The 21,051-nt window shown below is 42.4% G+C and overlaps 1 protein-coding gene across 3 annotated transcripts in view; it reads right to left on the bottom strand.

Annotated features, from left to right (window-relative positions):
• Window positions 1-20,450, bottom strand: part of LOC124121918 (carbohydrate sulfotransferase 15-like) — a 57,724-nt gene extending 37,274 nt beyond the window's left edge. The window contains exon 1 of one of the 3 annotated variants that reach the window (XM_046485049.2): window positions 19,452-20,450. Coding sequence is in view for 2 of the 3 variants with exons in the window: in XM_046485046.2 (XP_046341002.1) it covers window positions 5,229-5,261 (33 nt within the window). In the remaining variant the exon portion in view is untranslated. Of the gene's footprint in view, window positions 1-1,774; window positions 1,964-5,228; window positions 5,271-19,451 lie in introns of those variants that run through there. The other 2 variants (XM_046485046.2, XM_046485048.2) reach the window with 2 other exon arrangements.
• Window positions 20,451-21,051: the final 601 nt, after the last annotated feature.

Below are 21,051 nucleotides of genomic sequence, written 5' to 3'. Positions count from 1 at the left end.
CGGTTACCTGTGCGAAGACCGACGGTGTGGATCATTGTTCAGAACATCAATCACTGCATTGTCAGGTCCAAACTCGACTATTTACAGGCCGGTATCATATGGACGGACTACTGCTGCGTGCGGCGTTAAACAATACAAAAACCAACAACCCACCATACATTGCCCTTGTGTACATGTACACGACCTGCCTAATGTCCTCCCTACATAAAACAGCTGAGTGAAAACACGGAGTGAATTAACTGAAATACTATTCAATTGTTAAGCGGCACGAAACCCAACCACATTCTGTTTCCCGATCCCCCTGGCAACTAAACCGCCAAATTTCCGCAGCCATGTTCGATCTCTCATCTAAAAACAATGACACGGGGCCATGGGTTTAACTTTCATATATCCTTCCGCACCTACGGCAAACTTCGCGTGTATCCTTCCGAGGGCTGAGGGGCCACACGTGTTCATTTTATGAATTGTGACTACTATTCCCGCTGCCAATCAAATTTAAAGTGGACCCATATTTTGACAGCAACCTCGGCCACTTTCGACACACAGGGGGCATGTTGCCAGAAAGGCTTTCAGCAGCGCAGCAATTATCTGGGGGATTATTTTTCGTCATGTTCCAACGGCGAAAACACAACAGGAATCATGTTCTGACTCCGAGGCCTTTTAAATGTTTATTTCATCAAGTAGATGAGGAAAAAGGGTACACTCGTGTAACACTAGTCTGTTAGTCTAGTGTAACACCGATATTGCATGGACCCGTTAGCCCACTCGAAGTACAACTCGGAATTTCGGCAAGTGTGGAAAGTGGTCTATTATAGTCATTTAACTCCCTTGCCTCAGAAAGATTGGTCATGAATGTTACGACTTGTGGATTGTACGCGTGTGTCTTATGAGAGAAAGGGGGGGGGGGGGGGGGGGAGAGATGAGTGAGTGAGCCCAGGCACTGACAACGCACTGGTCGCAGGGGTCACGCAATGCCGATGTGCAAATATTGGGGGATAGGTAACCATGCAGCTGTTTATAATATATTGATCAACAGCTGCACCGGCCAGCGGTAGGTTATCCCAAACTGACCCCAACCCAAATGCTGTCAATGTAACGGTTTACAATAATTACATACATTTCATAACTTACGTTATGAGTTAGTATGGAAGTCCCATGCAAAAACGAAGTACAATAAGTTGTCCACCGGTCTCGAGGAGAAGATAAACTAATATCTCGGGTACATCTGCCCACGTCACCCAAGGGGCCGGCGGACGACGAATGTATCCTACCGCCCACCTGATCATTATTGTAGCTATGTCTTATTCATGCACACTTTGGTCCGAGTCGGTAAGAATACCATAGTTAGGTATTTATCCACTTCGTTCAGTTTTCTCATTCATCAAAACATAGCTTACGACAATAACAAACAGAGTTATTCCCCCTGGATTCATTTCATTCGGAAAATATCGTAAATATCCGGGGAATAGAGTCTTACGAAATTAATTCGAAATACGGTTGGGATACTAGCTGCAAATGGAATGCCAACAGTTCGGCAATTGAAGTGGGAAACAAAACATATGTACATTATATTAGTGGGGTACAATAATAGAATGGATCAGAATCCGACAGCCACGTCTAAGCTAAGGTAAGACTTAATAGAGCAGTTGTTAAATTGCTTTAAAAAATTAAACATGTTTAAAACGGGCGGATCATGGGAGCCCAATACTGACAAAAGGTACAACAACATTCACTTACAGGCTATGGATATTTAATGACGTCATTGCTGACTTACCATTTCGAATTCCACAATCACCGTCATACAGCGAGTAATATATCCAGGATATTTTGCAAGACAAACGGTACACGGTATAATTCCTCGCTTGTGAAACCACGTTCTTTGGTATGCCAGTCACCCACATCATTTCCCCGTCGCATGTTTACATACATTAACACAAACGACCATTCGACTATACAGACAGGACCTCGAGACGAAACGAGGAACCATCACAAGCGAGGGTCAATTTAATCCATATGCATTTTCAAATCGTGACAACATATACTTTTTTTAACCAGCTGGAGAAAAAAATGAAATAACGCGCGTACACTCTCTGCTTGAAATCTCCCAGGGCATGTGTTTGTAGTCTCAGTTCCAGAAAACACTGCTGGATAAACTGGCACAGAATGATCCCGTCCCACACATCAGTGCAAGGGGGAAGCTAAGGTCGGTCTGGGGCTCTTATGGAAGTATAATGACGAGATCGCTGTATCTGATAATTTGGTCCTGTCAAGGGTACCCGCCATTAAATATTCTGGCGACATTTTTTGCACGGGACGTTTTTTTCTGAAAACCGGGCATGCCCAGTGAACAATGTATATTTCTGGGTGAACCCGAGGCCAAATTATTATAAACCATTTCTTTCTAGGACAAATTAGGGTTTTCTATTAATATAATTTTGATCGGTTCCTTTCCGGGTTAGTGTTTCATCGTGTCCTAATGCTCACACTATCCACCGCTGGTTTACCTGGCCAAACTTCATAATTATAGATGGTGAAACTACGATATTCCGGAAGCCGTGCGATTCTTTTAGAAACATAAAGACATCTGACAGAACCATACAAACAGCTGACAGAAACAACGATTCGTTAATCCAGACTGAAGACCGTCCGGGTTACCAAGGTGCCAGTGTACAGAGGTAGTGCTGATGGTGCAGATATGTTTTCCCCTTTAAATTACCAGCCCCTTGGGTCCGACACCTCAAGTGTATACGTGTAATACAGCTGTTCCTTCGGCGCTTACCAGCATACGCTTGGACTAACAGTTCCAGCATCCCCGGGGATACATGATGTACGGATTACGTCAAGATGCCGGCGGCTGCGATGAAAACCATCTGACGGCTGCTGAGTCGGTGCTGGAGAAGGGATCATTAGCACGATGAAGAAACATTGGAATTTTGTTTCAGTAAAGAGCCCCGGTCCTACAGTACCTACAGTCTGTCAAAAATGCGAAGCCGTGAGACATAGTCGACATCGATGTCAAAATGTTTCTTGCGGGACCTCGACTCGGATCTGGTCAATCGGCTGAAAGCGTATTCATTTTCGCCACTTCGCATCTTTCCGAAACCAGCAAGAAGAGTTGTATGGGAATGACACGGAGTTAATTGAATGAGATACATTCAATATGGCAGTCCTTGCGTCCCATTCACAGAGATGCTGTAGAATATAAGACCCACTGTCACTGCGAGAGTGAGTGGGTGTTGTTTAACGCCGCACACAGCAATATTCTAGCCTGAAAATAACCAAATTTAAAACAGGCAATCAAGTGAGCGCGCCCCTCATGGCTTATTCTCCCTGCAGTGTTCTAATGTACGATAAACAACTCCCACTCGTTGTTTGGGACCTTTGTCTTTAAGATGACCTTATATCCGTCATAAACTGCATTTGTCTTTAAGATGACGCTGTATCCGTTATTCATCTACATGTATCTTACGTTATGTCCGTTCTACAACAACATTTCCCAGCAACATTGCGTGTACAGTGCTGATTAACCAAGAATAATTACCACGTCGATACATGGATTCAAAACTCTTCACAGCGAATTGAGGTTGGCGCCCAGCCCAGCATAAGGCCCACACTATATACAGTCCACAAGTCATAACATTCATGACCAATCTGTCCGAGGCAAGGGAGTTAAGTGACTATAATAGACCAATTTCCACACTTGCCGAAATTCCGAGTTGTACTTCGAGTGGGCTAACGAGTCCATGCATAGTCCAATCAAAAGTTGCGTAATGAAATCGGCATCGTAAACAGCATGGCGACTGCCGTACAGATTTCGGTCGATTGTAGGATTTGTAAAGCATGTGTACCATCAACTGTCCGTCGACAAATATTTTCCAAATATTTTCATGCTTTTAATCAAGGTGCTCGAGTGATTTGATTCACTTCGCGAGGTAAGACACGTGTTATTACAATCAAGATCTTGATTTCCTTTCAGATCGTCTCGACTGGGTGACGCCATTATGTTTAAAACAAATACAAGTGATATAAAAAGGTGGAATCAGATTGGTCAATAGGAAGGACATAGATAGGAAAGAATTCGTAATAGCCACTGGTTAGCTGCGATTGAGCCACGAAATTACATCCTAGTTCGGCAAGGGTGGAAACTGTACTTTTATAATGAGTAAACTCCTTGCACTCCTTACACCTACATGTCACTGGAGAATCGTCGCGAGACAGTGTGTGGCTTCCCGGCATGAATACGCTGTGTGTGAAATAGTGCTGTGTTGTGAATTTACAAAGGACAGGGAACTGAACTGACCAAGAGTCTTCTTTTATGACAATCAACACCAGGGCCTGTTTCCGACACAGAACTCGCTTCCTGAAATGCTACATAAACAACACTGATCGTGGTCTTTGCCATGCTGTGAGTCAACACCATGCTAGTGGAACTACTTATTGTCAGTCATTTGAACTATTTTGTTTCCAGTATTTGTTCCTGTCAATGTGTGGACCAAAGGGTCTCCAGTCATACCCAGTTGTGGCTAAATGTTATCACAAGGCCAAGGCTAGCCTCCCCGTAGACTAGCATCTAGTCTCTTAAAAGAACATATTATACGGATAAAAACAGTTACGGATAAATATAGTTATGAAATATAATAAAAAGGAGTCCAGAGACTCTCTTCATTTCTATACTGCAGCGATCTAGACTTGCTAAATACTATCGCCTTGCATTTTCTGTATTGGATATATTTGTTTAATGATCTGTAGGACAGACTAGTCTCCTCGGTACTAATTATATTCAATGGGCAATGTTGTTACATTCAAGAACTTTGAACATCCGGGTTAGAATAGGTCTTGCAAGACCTCAAGAGGCGACTATGCTTGACTGAGAATCCCCAGGTCTCATAAAGTAGAAAGGGTATGCGTGTCGTTAGAGGCGACTAAAGGGACTCGGGTGGTCAGACTCGCTGACTTGGTTGATGCATGTCATTGTGTCCCAATACTGTAGATCGATGTTCATGACGTCAATCACTGGATTGTCTTGTCCATACTCGATTTTTTACCGGCCGCCGTAGCTGGAAATTGCTGAGTGCGGCGTTAAACAACAAACAAACAAACAAACAAACAAAATGTTATATTTAAGACCTGAACAATTCATTTGAAATATCAGCCTCACTGAATTTGCCAATCAAGTTCCACGTGACCTTCGAGATACAGATATTACGTTGATGAAGTAATATACATACCCATAGAAGGAAATTACAGGTGTCCATTTCCATTAAGCTGTTAAATACCCATTCATGAATTCCTTATCCGTCATGTTGTATGTCCAGATCCAAATATCTGCCAATCAGCTAGTTCACAATAGATAAGGACGTGCATTGTCGTGTGATATAACACTTCCGTGAATGTCGGAAAAATTCTTCTTGAATCGCAAGCAATATCAGTTCGAAGACAACATCGGTTATCTCCCTTATTTCACTGCCTCGCGTTTTTGTTCTGCCATGTTACAACCTTTGCGTGTTTGAAGACGAACTTCCCTCTCTCGTCTGTTTAAAATATACATGACATTCCTTTATAAATAAGGTATTGAATGTTTTACACCTTACTAGTTCCAGATAGGCACGTGCTACGTTCTGTGTCAGTGTATGATATAGCAGTAATGATTGGCAGTGATAAAGTTTATCAAAACTAAAACAGGATTCATATTTTATGTTTTTGAACGCTCATTCCATTATCCGGTCTGCTGGTCGTGACGTCACTGTTTAGTGAGACGTTCGATTGCCCGGATGTTAAATTATTATACACACGTGCGATAGCCAAAGGCTAAAGTACCACACTCTGCAAACGTCCTTATACACTGGTTACTGGCAGAATATGCGCTGAGTCACTATTGCGGAAGTTGCCAATCACAGGGACGTCATCGACAATACGGGACATAAGCTGCAGCCACTTTAATGGGCGAGAGAATGGAGTGTTATGCACTGTGAAATGATAACAGTTTGACAGTATTCTGTGGCCAGTGAATGTTTTAAGTAACCAACCCGCAATCAACTTTCTAGGGGTAAAACTTTTAACAACGATTATGGTAACGGGATGGTACATCAGACACACCACCCTACACATCACCCTCGGAACCACGTCTCTACAAATCAATATCAGACACACGACCCTACACATCAAAATCAGACACACGACCCTACACATCAACATTTAGACACATGACCCTACACATCAACATCAGAGATACGACCCTACACATCAACATCAGACACACGACCCAACACATCAACATCAGATACACGATCCCATACATCAACATCAGACACGCGACCCTACACATCAACATCAGACACACGACCCAACACATCAACATCAGATACACGACCCTACACATCAACATCAGACACGCGACCCTACACATCAACATCAGACACACGACCCAACACATCAACATCAGATACACGACCCTACACATCAACATCAGACACGCGACCCTACACATCAACATCAGACACACGACCCTACACATCAACATCAGACACGCGACCCAACACATCAACATCAGACACGCGACCCAACACATCAACATCAGACACACGACCCTACACATCAACATCAGAGACATGACCCTACACATCAACTTTAGACACACGACCCTACCTATCAACCTCAGACACACTACCCTACACATCAACATCAGACACTCGACCCTACACATCAACATCAGACACGCGACCCAACACATCAACATCAGACACACGACCCTACACATCAACATCAGATACACGACCCTACACATCGACATCAGACACACGACCCTACACATCAACATCAGATACACGACCCTACACATCAACATCAGATACACGACCCTACACATCAACATCAGACACACGACCCTACACACCAACATCAGACACACGACCCTACACATCAACATCAGACACACGACCCTACACATCAACATCAGACACACGACCCCATACATCATCATCAGACACACGACCCCATACATCATCATCAGACACACGACCCCATACATCAACATCAGACACACGACCCTACACATCAATATCAGACACACGACCCTATATATCAACATTAGGCAAACGACCCTATACATCATCATTAGACACACGACCCTATACATCAATATCAGACACACGACCCTATATATCAACATTAGGCAAACGACCCCATACATCATCATTAGACACACGACCCATACATCATCATCAGACACACAACCCTATACATCAATATCAGACACACGACCCCATACATCAACATCAGACACACAACCCTATACATCAACATCAGACACACAACCCTACAAATCAACATCAGACACACGACCCTACACATCAACATCAGACACGACCCCATACATCAACATCACACACAGTCGTACACATCAACATCAGACACACGACCCCTAACATCAACATCAGACACACGACCCCATACATCAACATCACACACAGTCGTACACATCAACATCAGACACACGACCCCATACATCAACATCAGACACGACCCCATACATCATCATCAGACACGACCCCATACATCAACATCACACACAGTCGTACACATCAACATCAGACACACGACCCCATACATCAACATCACACACAGTCGTACACATCAACATCAGACACACAACCCCATACATCATCATCAGACACGACCCCATACATCAACATCACACACAGTCGTACACATCAACATCAGACACATGACCCCATACATCAACATCACACACAGTCGTACACATCAACATCAGACACACGACCCCATACATCATCATCAGACACGACCCCATACATCAACATCACACACAGTTGTACACATCAACATAAGACGAAACCCCATACATCAACATCACACACAGTCGTACACATCAACATCAGACACACGACCCCATACATAAACATCACACACAGTCGTACACATCAACATCAGACACACGACCCCATACATCAACATCACACACAGTCGTACACATCAACATCAGACACGACCCCATACATCAACATCACACACAGTCGTACACATCAACATCAGACAAACGACCCCATACATCAACATCACACACACTCGTACACATCAACATCAGACACACGACCCCATACATCAACATCACACACAGTCGTACACATCAACATCAGACACGACCCCATACATCAACATCACACACAGTCGTACACATCAACATCAGACACACGACCCCATACATCAACATCACACACAGTCGTACACATCAACATAAGACACACAACCCCATACATCAACATCACACACAGTCGTACACATCATCATAAGACACACAACCCCATACATCAACATCACACACAGTCGTACACATCAACATCAGACACACGACCCCATACATCATCATCAGACACGACCCCATACATCAACATCACACACAGTCGTACACATCAACATCAGACACGACCCCATACATCAACATCACACACAGTCGTACACATCAACATCAGACACACGACCCCATACATCAACATCACACACAGTCGTACACATCAACATCAGACACGACCCCATACATCAACATCACACACAGTCGTACACATCAACATCAGACACACGACCCCATACATCAACATCACACACAGTCGTACACATCAACATCAGACACACGACCCCATACATCAACATCACACACAGTCGTACACATCAACATCAGACACGACCCCATACATCAACATCACACACAGTCGTACACATCAACATCAGACACACGACCCCATACATCAACATCACATACAGTCGTACACATCAACATAAGACACACAACCCCATACATCAACATCACACACAGTCGTACACATCATCATAAGACACACAACCCCATACATCAACATCACACACAGTCGTACACATCAACATCAGACACACGACACCATACATCAACATCACACACACGACACCATACATCAACATCACACACAGTCCTATACATCAACATTAGACACACGACCCTCCGCGTCAACATCAGACACACGACCCTATATATCATCTTCAGACACACGACCCTACACATAACCAACAGGCCACCAACATACATTGCGGTATGCTGTGTAAAGTTAAGACTTGATGTTTCCATTACGGCCAAGCCAGAGCGCTGGGAACTTCAACAGGCACTACACCAGGAAATCGCCAGCATTTAAGTCGTAAGACATGTAGGCTGGTTCCAATAACTGCATTGTTTGTACGTGTGTGCAGTGTTTTGGCAACAGGCTGCGCTGTTTCTACCGGGCATAGCTCGGGACACGATGATCAGCTATGTTCAGACAATGCCACCACGGAAATGGGGTCTGTATGCATGCACTGGTAAACATAAACAGAGGTGATGTGAGAAATTGCACACATGAATGTTTCATTATGTCAGAGGTACTATGACCTGAGGACAATGAGCGACAGGTGTGGAGCTGGAGGAGTTCCGCATGCATCGGAATAACATTCAGAACACACTTCGGATTTACAGGTAAATCTCGGTGGTAACTGGTGACCATTTTGTTGATCAAAAGTGTCACACTTGGACACGTATTGTGTCACGATATTATCTAGAACCATTAACTCTTTATTACTTTCACGTTAATAGTGAGTGAATTTAACATCGCATCGGAATTATCTCCAACCATATGACGATTATAACTAATGCAAACTTCAGGCAAGATACCAGATCAGAGGAGCATCGACGAGGCTAGCCTCGCCTTCCATCTACAGAGTATTCGTTTCGTTCTCTTCGTGAAAACAGCTAAACGTCAAAACGAACTAGTGTCGTCAGACAAAGGGGCCCATGCATGCCTTGTCTAGACGACCATGCATATAAAGGTGTGTTTACATAATTATTTAGATGAATAAACGCAGAATTGAAATGCTGGTTTTGACTTATCGCATGGATTTCTGAAACATGACTTCTTTCTTCTTACATGAACATATTCCAGTAAACCCAAATCTTTTAGTAGTACGCCGAAATGTAAACTCCAATTTTCCCGCAATGTAAGTAATTGAGAGTTACCTCAGTCTTTCATAGGTAATCAGACGACAGAAGTATTTCAAACTTTACTTTCAATCGGATATTTTATGAACAAACTGTATTTACACAATTTCGATTTAATGGAAAATTAATCAAACGACTTGCATATATTTATTTGTATTTGTCAAAGAGCACGAGTGCTCGCGGTTGGTAGTTCAGTCGGTCAACGGAAGACGAAACTCAGGGGTGAAGTTTAGAGGACAGCATCAATGTTTACTGTTGAAAATTGAATAACGGTCGAAAGATACATATTTGTAATCACGTGACGGAACGCACATCGGAGCCGAGTGGCCAATATTCCCAGTGCGTAGACCCGCTCTGTCACTTAAACACATGGAGGAGGTGGGACGGTGATTCTTGATCGCCGACGTAGTCGTTGGTGATGCAGCTGCCGAGGAGGACGTCACGATTAGCTAAACACTCCATTCTCGCTGACCTGGGACGGCCTGTGATGTGCAAAAGGCTCGGGACTGGGGTCAGATACTCCATAATTCCTTGTAGCTCACTATTCTCTGATTAAAGCACACACAACTATATTATAAGTATCATTTATATGTTCTTGCCCTTCTTAAACCTAAACTATGAACCTTAGAACACACACTGTTTTAGGCTGCCTTCAGCTACATTTCGGTGTTAGACACCAGAAATGGGCTTAACACATTGTACCCATGTCGGGAATCGAACCTGGGTCTTCGGTGTGACGAGCGAACGCTTTAACCACTAGGCTACCCCACCGTGTGAACCAGCAGTCCAGGTTTTAGATAGAACGGAGATATGTTGTGGGTGAGAGTCGAGGGTCAGAAACATTCCTCAGGATGCCATCATCGGATTTGTGTATATACCACCAGAAAACTGAAGCGTATGGAACAGTAAAACATCAGCCGCGTTTGCAACACTTGAAGAACCCCTAGCTCTTTAGGGAGCAAAGGGAAAAGTTATTGTTGGGGGCGGCTTCAACGCTAGCACTGGACCACTTTGGGACAAACTGATAGCTGAGGGTGACCGTAGTCATTCCCCGGTACCAGCAAACAACCAAGAAGAGCTCTCTACTGTCAGGAACAACACAGACGTATTGACCAACAAGTTCGGCCATGATCTCATACAGACATGTCTCAATACAAACACGTGCATTTAAAAGTACAAGAAGTCTCGAAAAACGTTGTATGCTTGTTTTGTGGACTTAAGGAAATCAGTTGACATAGTGTGGAGAAATGGGCTAAAGTACATGTTACTTAATAACAATATCAATGGAAACGTGAAAAACATTTTAGTAAACATGAACTCTAACGTGTCTCATGCAGTATATATTGATGGTGCAGCAACAGAGCCATATCGTCCAGCATTGGAGTAAAACAAGGATGTGTCTCCAACCTTTTAGCATTTTTGTCAACGACCTGAAAGACAATCTTGCCTCAAACAAGTACAGTAACGCCTCCATGATGAGTGAAATCACGCCCTAACCCACCTACTGTTCGCTGATGATCTTGTACTTCTCTCACTCTATGCTCGTGGACTTCAAAACCACGTGTCGATATTCTGAAAAAAGTCACCCAAGACTGAATACTATCAGTATATATATATAGTAAAAAACAAGATAATAATCTTTTTGTGGTTCTGCGAAGGAAATGAAGCTGAAGCTCGAAGTTGGAAATGAGTTTACTGAAATAGTGAATTCGTACACCTTCCTCGGCATTGTCATCGTCAGAACTGGGTCTTTCAAAGCAGCTATTTGCATGCTACATCTCAATAGATGCCCATGTCGGGGGCACATCGCCAAATATGTCGTAGACATCATCAATCAGGCACACAGTGAAAATCATGCTTCCTGACCACGAGTACAGCAACTTCTTCAGTCTAAATTTGAAGCTTAATTCCTTATTGAAAGTCATCAAATTTATAGTGAGAATATTAACCACAAACTTAGACATCCAGGACAATTTCAGAGCAGACCTGTCTAATGTAAATGGACCAAACTGTATATTAGCTGTCACTGTCTTAAAACAGAAAGAGGCAGATATATTAAGAACCAGCAGACCAGAGATTATGTCAACTCTCCCATCTAAAAACAAGAAAGAAGATGAAGCCCATATTGTATAGCACTGTAAATATATTCTGTTCAATCTTCTGTCATCTTCTTTTCAATGTAATAAATTCAGAAAACAAGAATGTGTATTCGGTTACACCTTATTCTAAGCCCAGGACCAGACCATGCCACAGCGATAGCAGAAATTATACATGACGTGTTTATTAGACTCAAAGTCCTCCTGTCTCCAATGAATTATGCCATAAGCTGATGACTTACCTATGAAACAACTACTCGAAAGCGTGCAGGCCTGTAAAGGAAGACCTTATCAATCTCCCTCACAGAGCTATTTGATTCCACCTGTTTCAAATAACACAAGCTGTTTGTTGTTACAATAACTTATGTTTACGCGAGGTGCTCAGGATTGACCTTTGCTCAAGCAAATATTCCGGTAAACATTGGCGTTTGTGAGCGACTAACGTACAACAGGTACCTTCGAACAGAAACGTAATTGCAGGTAATATGCAAATACACATTTGCGGACTTTTAACGAACAACTAAACAATTAGAGGCACCATGCTTCTTTGGGGGTTTGGAGTAACTTAGGCGCATAGTTCATCTATACGTTCTGTTGATGAACCTGAACTGGGTGGTTGTATTAACACGTTATCTAATACAGAATGTTGTCGATTTAATTTAAGGAAGGGTGTACAAGTTGAATTATTTAAATATGGTTAACGCCACACTCAGCAATATTCTAGCTGTATGACGGAGGTCTATAAATTATCGAGTCTAGACCAGACAGTCCAGTGATTGATATCATGAATATCGATCTACGAAATTGGGATACGATGACATGCATCAACCAAGTTAGTCGCCTCTTACTCATACATTGTGCCCATGTCTTTCGGCTTGACGAGCCAACGCTTTAACCACTTGTGCACATGGTGAGTATATGTTGCTAATATAAAAAGTTTTTTTGTTGCAAAATGTTAAAGTATAAACATAAACAAAAACCTGTTAAATTAACAGAGATGTGGATAAAGAGAAGGATGGATGAACAAATATATTGCAGTATGTCTTAAAGTATTTCTTATTACAGCGGGTCGTGGATGAATTATGGATTACTATGCAGGATAGAGACAAAGTATTTATTTATTACGCAATCGCTCTTAAGGAGCATGTTTAGCAATCAGAGAGCATCAGCCTGTGAGATATGTGGAGCTAAAGCCACGGGACCTATGTTAGCGAGAGAACAACTCGGTTATTTGACTCTTCCTCGGAAAACTTGCCAATTAACCCAGGTTTGTCAGACATCGGGGCCGTGTGTTGTTGTCATTTCAGCAAATGTTATTTTAAAACCGCTTTCTAAACAATCTCTTACAATGTGTGGGAAACAGCCGGTGTTGGGCATAAGTGCTGACATTTTAGCCCGGTCGTGTCGTATTCTCGATGCTCTTTGCAGACAGATGAATCAACCTGTTTTAAAGACACGAGTGTACACTAGTATATATTATGTAAACCATTCACATTTCATCTTCCCGAGGCAAGAGAGTTAACTGACTTTAAAAGTCCAGTTTCCACCCTTGCCGAACTAAGCTGGAATTACTGGGCTAGATCGTAGCGCCACCAGTGGCTATTACCAGTTATGTCCCTTCTAATCCTACCAATCAGGTTCCACCTCTTGTATCACTTGCGTTTGCTTCACACAAAATGGTGGCGCCCAGTCAGGACGATCTGATCGATAATCAAGATTTTATATTGCGATAAAACGAGTCTTACATCGCGAAATGCATCAAATCACGTGAGCACCTTGATTAAAAACATGTACAGATTTGGAAAATATCTGCTGACAACGAGTTGGCGGTGCACATGTTTTGCAAATCCTGCAATCGATCGAAATCTGCACGACAGTTTACGAACCGGATCTCGATTTCGGTACGCGATTTTGATTGGACTATGCATAGACTCGTTAGTCCAGCCAAAATGTAACTCCATAATACCAGCCTAATTCGGCAAGGGTGGAAACTGGACTTTTATAGTCAGTCTTCACATTTTCACCCAATATACGTTCCAGCATCCCATTTCCATTCACTTCTCATCTCTAGCAACCCATTTTTGTCCCATTCTCAGCTGTAGCATTCCATTCTTATCGACTTCCCAAAGCTTCCATCCCATTCGCATACACCTCTCAACTTCGGGAAATTAAGTTTTAGCGAATTATTTTATAAACACTTACAAATAACTTGTGAGTCAACTACAATCAGCTTAATGTTGGTGGAAAGTGCAAAGCAAAGATAGTAGACGTGTTTGACTTTGGATAGACTTGGACAAGTCTCTAAGGCAATTATTAGTAGTTTAAATCATAATTTGTAGATAATATAAACAGCTTATCTAGACTTGCAAGAATTACTCTACATACACCTGTGGACTTATCATTCAGTACAGCCTTGGAGCAAAGATAGACTTCGGAATTCGAACTTTTTAGAAGACAATTCTACACGTTCCTTGTACTACTAGGTCATTAGTGTTAGGTATCTGTGTATCAAAGTCACCGTAGTTGAACCTATCCTTTTAGGACACCCTTTAATTTTTTCGATATTACATGTATGTGAGACGTTTCCTTGATCATAAGCTACAAGCTGGTGGTTCATTAATGAAGAAAATCATAAACTTTAAGATCACATGTGTACAAGCAGCGTGTGTTAGAACAGCGACGTATAGCGCTTCCTGGCAAAGCCAACAATGAAGGGTTGTGTTGAGGACCCAACCCCGAGCGCCGCTACATGTGGTCGGCGGACGTCGCAGCCACTGAGACAATGACACAATGACACAATGAGACAGGCACACGGTGTGCATCGTTTACACGTGTGTTCTACATCCAGACGCCACAACACGACACATGACAAAAGGAAACTGTTTTAGGGTTTATCCCAACATGCTTATGTAATTTAGGCATGGGTTTTCAATACAGAATATACTATATCAGTTCAAACATCGAAATGTGCGTTTTAATATTGTGTGTGCGTGCGTGTCCTACATCTGATTTTCTAGATGTTCCACTAAAGAACATTCAAACCTGTGCTACAATAACCATAGGCCGCCGGCATATAACTTGAATATTAATCAACAAACAAGCAAAAAAAAAGAAGCTACAATAAGTGATGGCCTCCTAAGAAATGAATCTTATGTGTTTTCAACTGGTTCATGAATACACTTTCATGGACATTATCTATAGTCTTTTAATAAGACCAAGCTCGGAGAACATCCTTATAACTAGTCTGAACTTACCAAAGTATTGTAGTGTTCCTTGGAGTCATGTCGGATATTGTGTATCAGGGTCTGTTGGAGACTAGGGACAGCCTAGTGCTTATTATACACCAAAGACGCAGGTTCGATTTCCAGGGAATACATGGTAAACTCTGGTGGAGATTGTGTGGTGTAGCGCTTTACAAGCTCCATAACAACCCCACTTACTCACCTCAAGCATTTAAAAGAAAGACTGTGCACTGTTCCTCACCTACCTACAGCTGGAGGTCAGTCGATATAGTTGGTAGCATCACCGGAAACCCAATTACGGCCATTAAATAACTTCTCACCTAATTAACACCAGCTTGGGAGGATCAGAACAGGCTTTACGACTGTGTGGATGGTCTCTCTAACGACTGCTTAATTCAAAGGAGCTCACCCCAAGTCATTAAACAAAGCTCGCAGGTTTATATAGATTTCAAATTTCAAAATGAATTTGAATACATATATAAAACGAATTGAGATTTCAAATTCATATTTGGAAGCTATTACTTCTCGTAATATTACCTTTCGACTCGTCAGCAGCTTTGCAATTAATCGACGCGAGGTTTGAAAGCGTCGAATACATATTGTAAATACCTTCAAGAATGAAGGTGTAGGGTTCGGATGTTTCATAACCATCTCACAAATGTTCATTGTCTGTTAAAAAACAGTTTCAGTATCGCAATGATTACTTTAAGGAAACCACACGTGTAAGTCGTTGATACAAGCACGCTTAAAAGCGCGAGGACAGAGATTCTCTCGACCTTGCTGTTCATTTCAAAGTGTCCACTTCCGGGTTGTGAGAGTTTTATACATATATATTTGAGAGCGAAAAGCGGAAAACTAGCTGAGGAATACGGTACGATGCGAGGACGTATGTCCAGATAATATATAGTAAGGGCCAGCGATCTAACTGATAGCTAGACTGACATTCAGGGCTGGCGTCATGTATGTGGCATCGCGTGTTGCTGTCTCTTTATAACGTACCCCCGTTATACAGTGTTATTTGGTAGACGCTCTCGCTCTCTGTAAGAAATCGAGTCTGGACCAGACAATCCAGTGATTGATATCATGAGCATGGACCCACGTAATTGCGATACGATGACATGCATCAAACAAGTCCGCGATCCTGACCACCCGTTCCTGTTAGTTGCCTCTTACGACAAGCATCGGTTGCTGAAGGCTTATAGTAACCCGGATCTTCATGAGTAACCTGGTGTCTTGCTGGTTTATAAGCAAACTGATATTTAGAAGTGCCGAACTGTAGACAAACGCCGTGTTATATGCAGTGCCGAACTGTAGACACTGAGGTTAGTCTCTACTCTGCTAATAACGGAGTCTGCGGTAAAGCGGACAGCTACCTGCATGGTAATCAGATAGCTGGGAATTTCTCAAATATTTATTTGTTGTCCTGATAATTTGTATAAAGTAGTGTTCAAGTAGTTCACTTTATACCCTTCCATTTATTGTTGTGCTTAGCACCTTTTGGAACTTTTGTTATTTGTTTTTAATCACATACTTTGTTTATGGATGACCTAATGTTTGGTAATCAAACCATGAATATTCAGTAGGTGCAATGACAGGAAAATGATCTCGTGTTTTATTTCAAAATCAACATTGATGATTATATATATATTGAAATGTAACATTGAATTTTGAGCGTGTTTCTACAATGTTATCGAGATACTGAACTAAGGTTGCAATATATTTCGTACGTTTATATACGTTATAAGGTTATTGGGTGTGTGTGTGTGGGGGGGGGGGGGGGGGGGTGCTGGTGTTAGGTTATCAGTCTTACCGTAGCTATCGGGAACGGCCACTGATAACATGTGTGGATGATAACATGTGTGTGATGACTTTGGCACATGTATCTCCGTCAGTTGCCGAGATTAACTCTACCCAACAACGCCGTGTGGTGACCAGTGCGCTACTACATCTGTAGACTCACTCTCTTAGACTATAAAAACATGTCTTTAACATAATTGTAATATTTTTATTTTTTTTTAAAACCATTCCTACTCTGCTATTTTCATGTGAATCAACGAAATTAGACTTGTTTTAGCTTGCCCCGACTTTAGCGAAAACATGAAACTAACTAAATATAACTTCCAGAGTCATGACGCGGGGCTACTACATCTGGCACAGCTGAACCACGGACACCGACTGTTGTGTGTTGCTCCAGTCCACAAACCCTCACTCACCCATTATCTCTTTTACTCTTTCCTTCCATCTCACACTATCTCCTTCGTTTTCTCTCTACTTATTTCGAACTGTGAGCAATCGATGACAGTCGCCGTACTTGAAACTTTTATATTCAGTTAAGTGTTTCAGTTCTAAACATTACCTGTGCATACCGTATTAATCCTTCAATTCTCTCTCAGACCATGCCACAGCGATAGCAGAAATTATACATGACGTGTTTATTAGATTCATAGCCCCGCCTGTAACCACTGAATAATGTCATATTATCAATATGTTTGCTCTCTCTCTCTCTCTCCCTCTCTCCCTCCCTCTCCCTCTCTATCTCTCTCCCTCTCTCTCTCTCTCTCCCTCTCCCTCTCTCTCTCTCCCTCTCTCTCCCTCTCCCTCTCTCTCTCTCTCCCTCTCCCTCTCTCTCTCTCTCTCTCTCTCTCTCCCTCTCTCTCTCTCTCTCTCTCTCTCCCTCTCCCTCTCTCTCTCTCTCTCTCTCTCTCTCTCTCTCTCTCTCTCAAGCATTAGTTTAAATCATAATGTCTACATTATGTAAATAATAAGAAACAGTTGCCCCTATAAGAGACTGGCGACCTTAGTACTGTTCACATATCTAGACTTGCATATTAGGAGGATAGAATTACTACACATCCATGGACTTATCTTTCAGTAAAGCCTAGGAGCAAGGCTACGTCACTACATACTCAAAGAGCTGACAGTCCGTATATATCCCAGTACCGACGTCGCAATGTAGTGCAGATGATACATTGACACGTGACCCGGCATTAAGTCGAGCATTATAAAACCAGCGACCCGATACATATCCTGCACATGGCCTTTGAAAGGAGTATAGCGTGCATGGAAAATGTCATGCATTAAAACATATTGATGTCTGCAGCCACATCACACTATGTGCAGGGTATAGCAGTATGCATATAACCCTACAGTATGCATATAACCCTACAGTATGCATATAACCCTACAGTATGCATATAACCCTACAGTATGCATATAACCCTACAGCAACTCAAACTGGTGGGTAGAGGCACCTGTAGTGTAGTATTTATATACAACAACTATATTCCTAATAACATCTATTTCAACAAAGCAAAATCAAAGTGCAATCATCCAGCCGACGTTATACCCTTTGTACGTTGACACAGGAAATTGTAACTATTTTTAATGGGTCTATTTTCGTTTAGATCTACTCTACAGTACCATTCTGTTGATGACGCCATTTCCTCCGCCTATACTACAATAATTGATACACGAATACCTGCAATCGAATAAACTACTTTGATACATAAAACCTCTTATCAAAGTCAGTAATAATTAATAATTACTTCAGGTCATACGTGTGTATCATGACATGATCAATATGGGAAAAGGTTGTGTGTTTACATATTTCATTAACGTACTTTGAATAAGTACTAAGTATATGAAAGTATTATCATGATTAACATATTCAGAAAATGTAGATGCTGTTTTATATAAGGAGGCGGAGAGTTATGAATTCTTATACATTTAAGGAGATACGTCATGTAGGTAATGTTTAATACATAATTACACAACAATAACTATCATAATGTAGGTAGGCTGATTGGTTTCCACTGTGAGAAGAATTTATCAGAATATGAATTGGAAATCCTTTTCCCAGCAATTTGTGATTTGCTATGAATAAACTAATCGACAATGAGGTTAATCTGTTGTTAAACGTATATGCATGTAGTAAGTACCGATATAACGCTGAAGGATGGTAAACCTAACTCCCAGATAGCGATATTGGGGTCATAGGGGTGCTTGTAATAGAAACCTGGCACTGTGCGGATGTTCCAGCTCGGCTGTGTTATAGCAACACTACTGAGGGAGTATGGTCAAACATGTTGGTCTATTTACCTGCTTCGGTACAACAACTTGTCCAGTCGGTCAGGCAATGGTGTAGAAGATACAGTCTACTATCCAGCTCGAGTCGGGAGTCTGCACCTCGTTGATACTGCACTCTGCGCGTTACATCGCACCACCTGCACATGTGTGCACCCACATCATCTGCACTGCATCAACGTTACTCAACTCCGGCGTGGATTTTAAGCACAACACGTATATCCTGACGTTGTTTCACTCAAGTCCTCAACATGCAACACACCGGGAAAATATACATTGATATTATATCGTCTGCTCGTCTATCAAATGGTTGTCTGCTATCTGTCTCGATCGGCTCTGTTGCCTCCGTGGCATACAGATATAATATTGTCCCTACTTTTCTACATAGCTGTCCAAACACAGTCCATGCGGCTATTAGGAATGTTTATACATCCATCGCGTTTGCAAACTGACGCTTGTATCAGCTATTGAGCGCTTCCACTCTGTGCTATCTGCTTTATCTGACGGGCCGTAGCTACTTGGTGGCAACCCCCGCTTCAATGAACCTTATCTCAGCGTTAAGGGGGAAGCCAGCTGTTTCTTCCACTATCGTATATCCGTGGGGATTCTACTGACATAGTGTCATCTCAACGCGTTTCTCCCCCTCAGCAGGAAGCTGCAAGGATCAAAAGTCATCCTTCGCCAGTTACATCACCACAGCAGACGATCACATAAGCAGACGTAATTCGCGCACCGAGCAGACGACAAAAAAACTCCTGATCATGGCTGAAAATATGGTACCGGCGGGGTCAATAACCTCAGTGTGAGGTGCGCGCGTCCAGTTGTGTTGGACGTCGAAGAAAAAGTGGCCGGTGAAAGTTCAAATCCACTGCCGCACCTTTATAAGCGTTGCCTGTTGTTTGGACAACATTCGATGGCCATGGTGAGACGCATGCGGAGACATATAGAACAGTAACACTTGGTTTCTCTCGAAGCCAGCCACTTGCTTCGGAATGATCCACATACACAGACCATATGTCCGTCTAGAGAAGGAACTGGCCTGCAAGAAGCTATATTGAAGCCATACAGCAAGCAGCCGGCAAAAGCCACGAGGCGGCTTCCTCGTTGAATATAGACTTCTGACTGTACAAGACACACCCGAGAGAAAATTATTATATTTCAGTATTGTTTAAGTTGGGACACATTTAGTGATGTCGCGGGATGTCAGAATAAAATGGGGAGAGAGTTATGGAGATGGAGATTGTTGAGGCTTACCAGTTAGGTGAATCCTAGAGGGTGGGTGCTGACGGATCAGGGATCATAACGGGGGGATGCCACGATCAGCGGATCCAGACAGCTGCAGTGTTAATGGTGAGGACCACTTTATGAGATATCAATACTTGGTGCGTTATACCCGACTTTTCGTTACATCCGACTTGTCATTCTACTTCTGATCCGTTGGTAGGTCTGCATGCAATTATCTACATTACTGTTAAATTAACACGTGACATCAATCGTCTGTTGCAATTCTGAAATAATATTTTGCTCTAAAAAATGTCAGATCCCGCACACAGTTAGGTTAAAAGATACCACTTTAGCTTTTTTTTTCTAATCATAACAGATACCCCAGCCCGGC

This window comes from Haliotis rufescens, unplaced genomic scaffold (assembly GCF_023055435.1).
Source record: "Haliotis rufescens isolate VD_foot unplaced genomic scaffold, xgHalRufe1.0.p SCAF_54, whole genome shotgun sequence".
NCBI lineage: Eukaryota > Metazoa > Mollusca > Gastropoda > Lepetellida > Haliotidae > Haliotis > Haliotis rufescens.
This window is presented reverse-complemented; position numbering and strand designations above follow the sequence as displayed.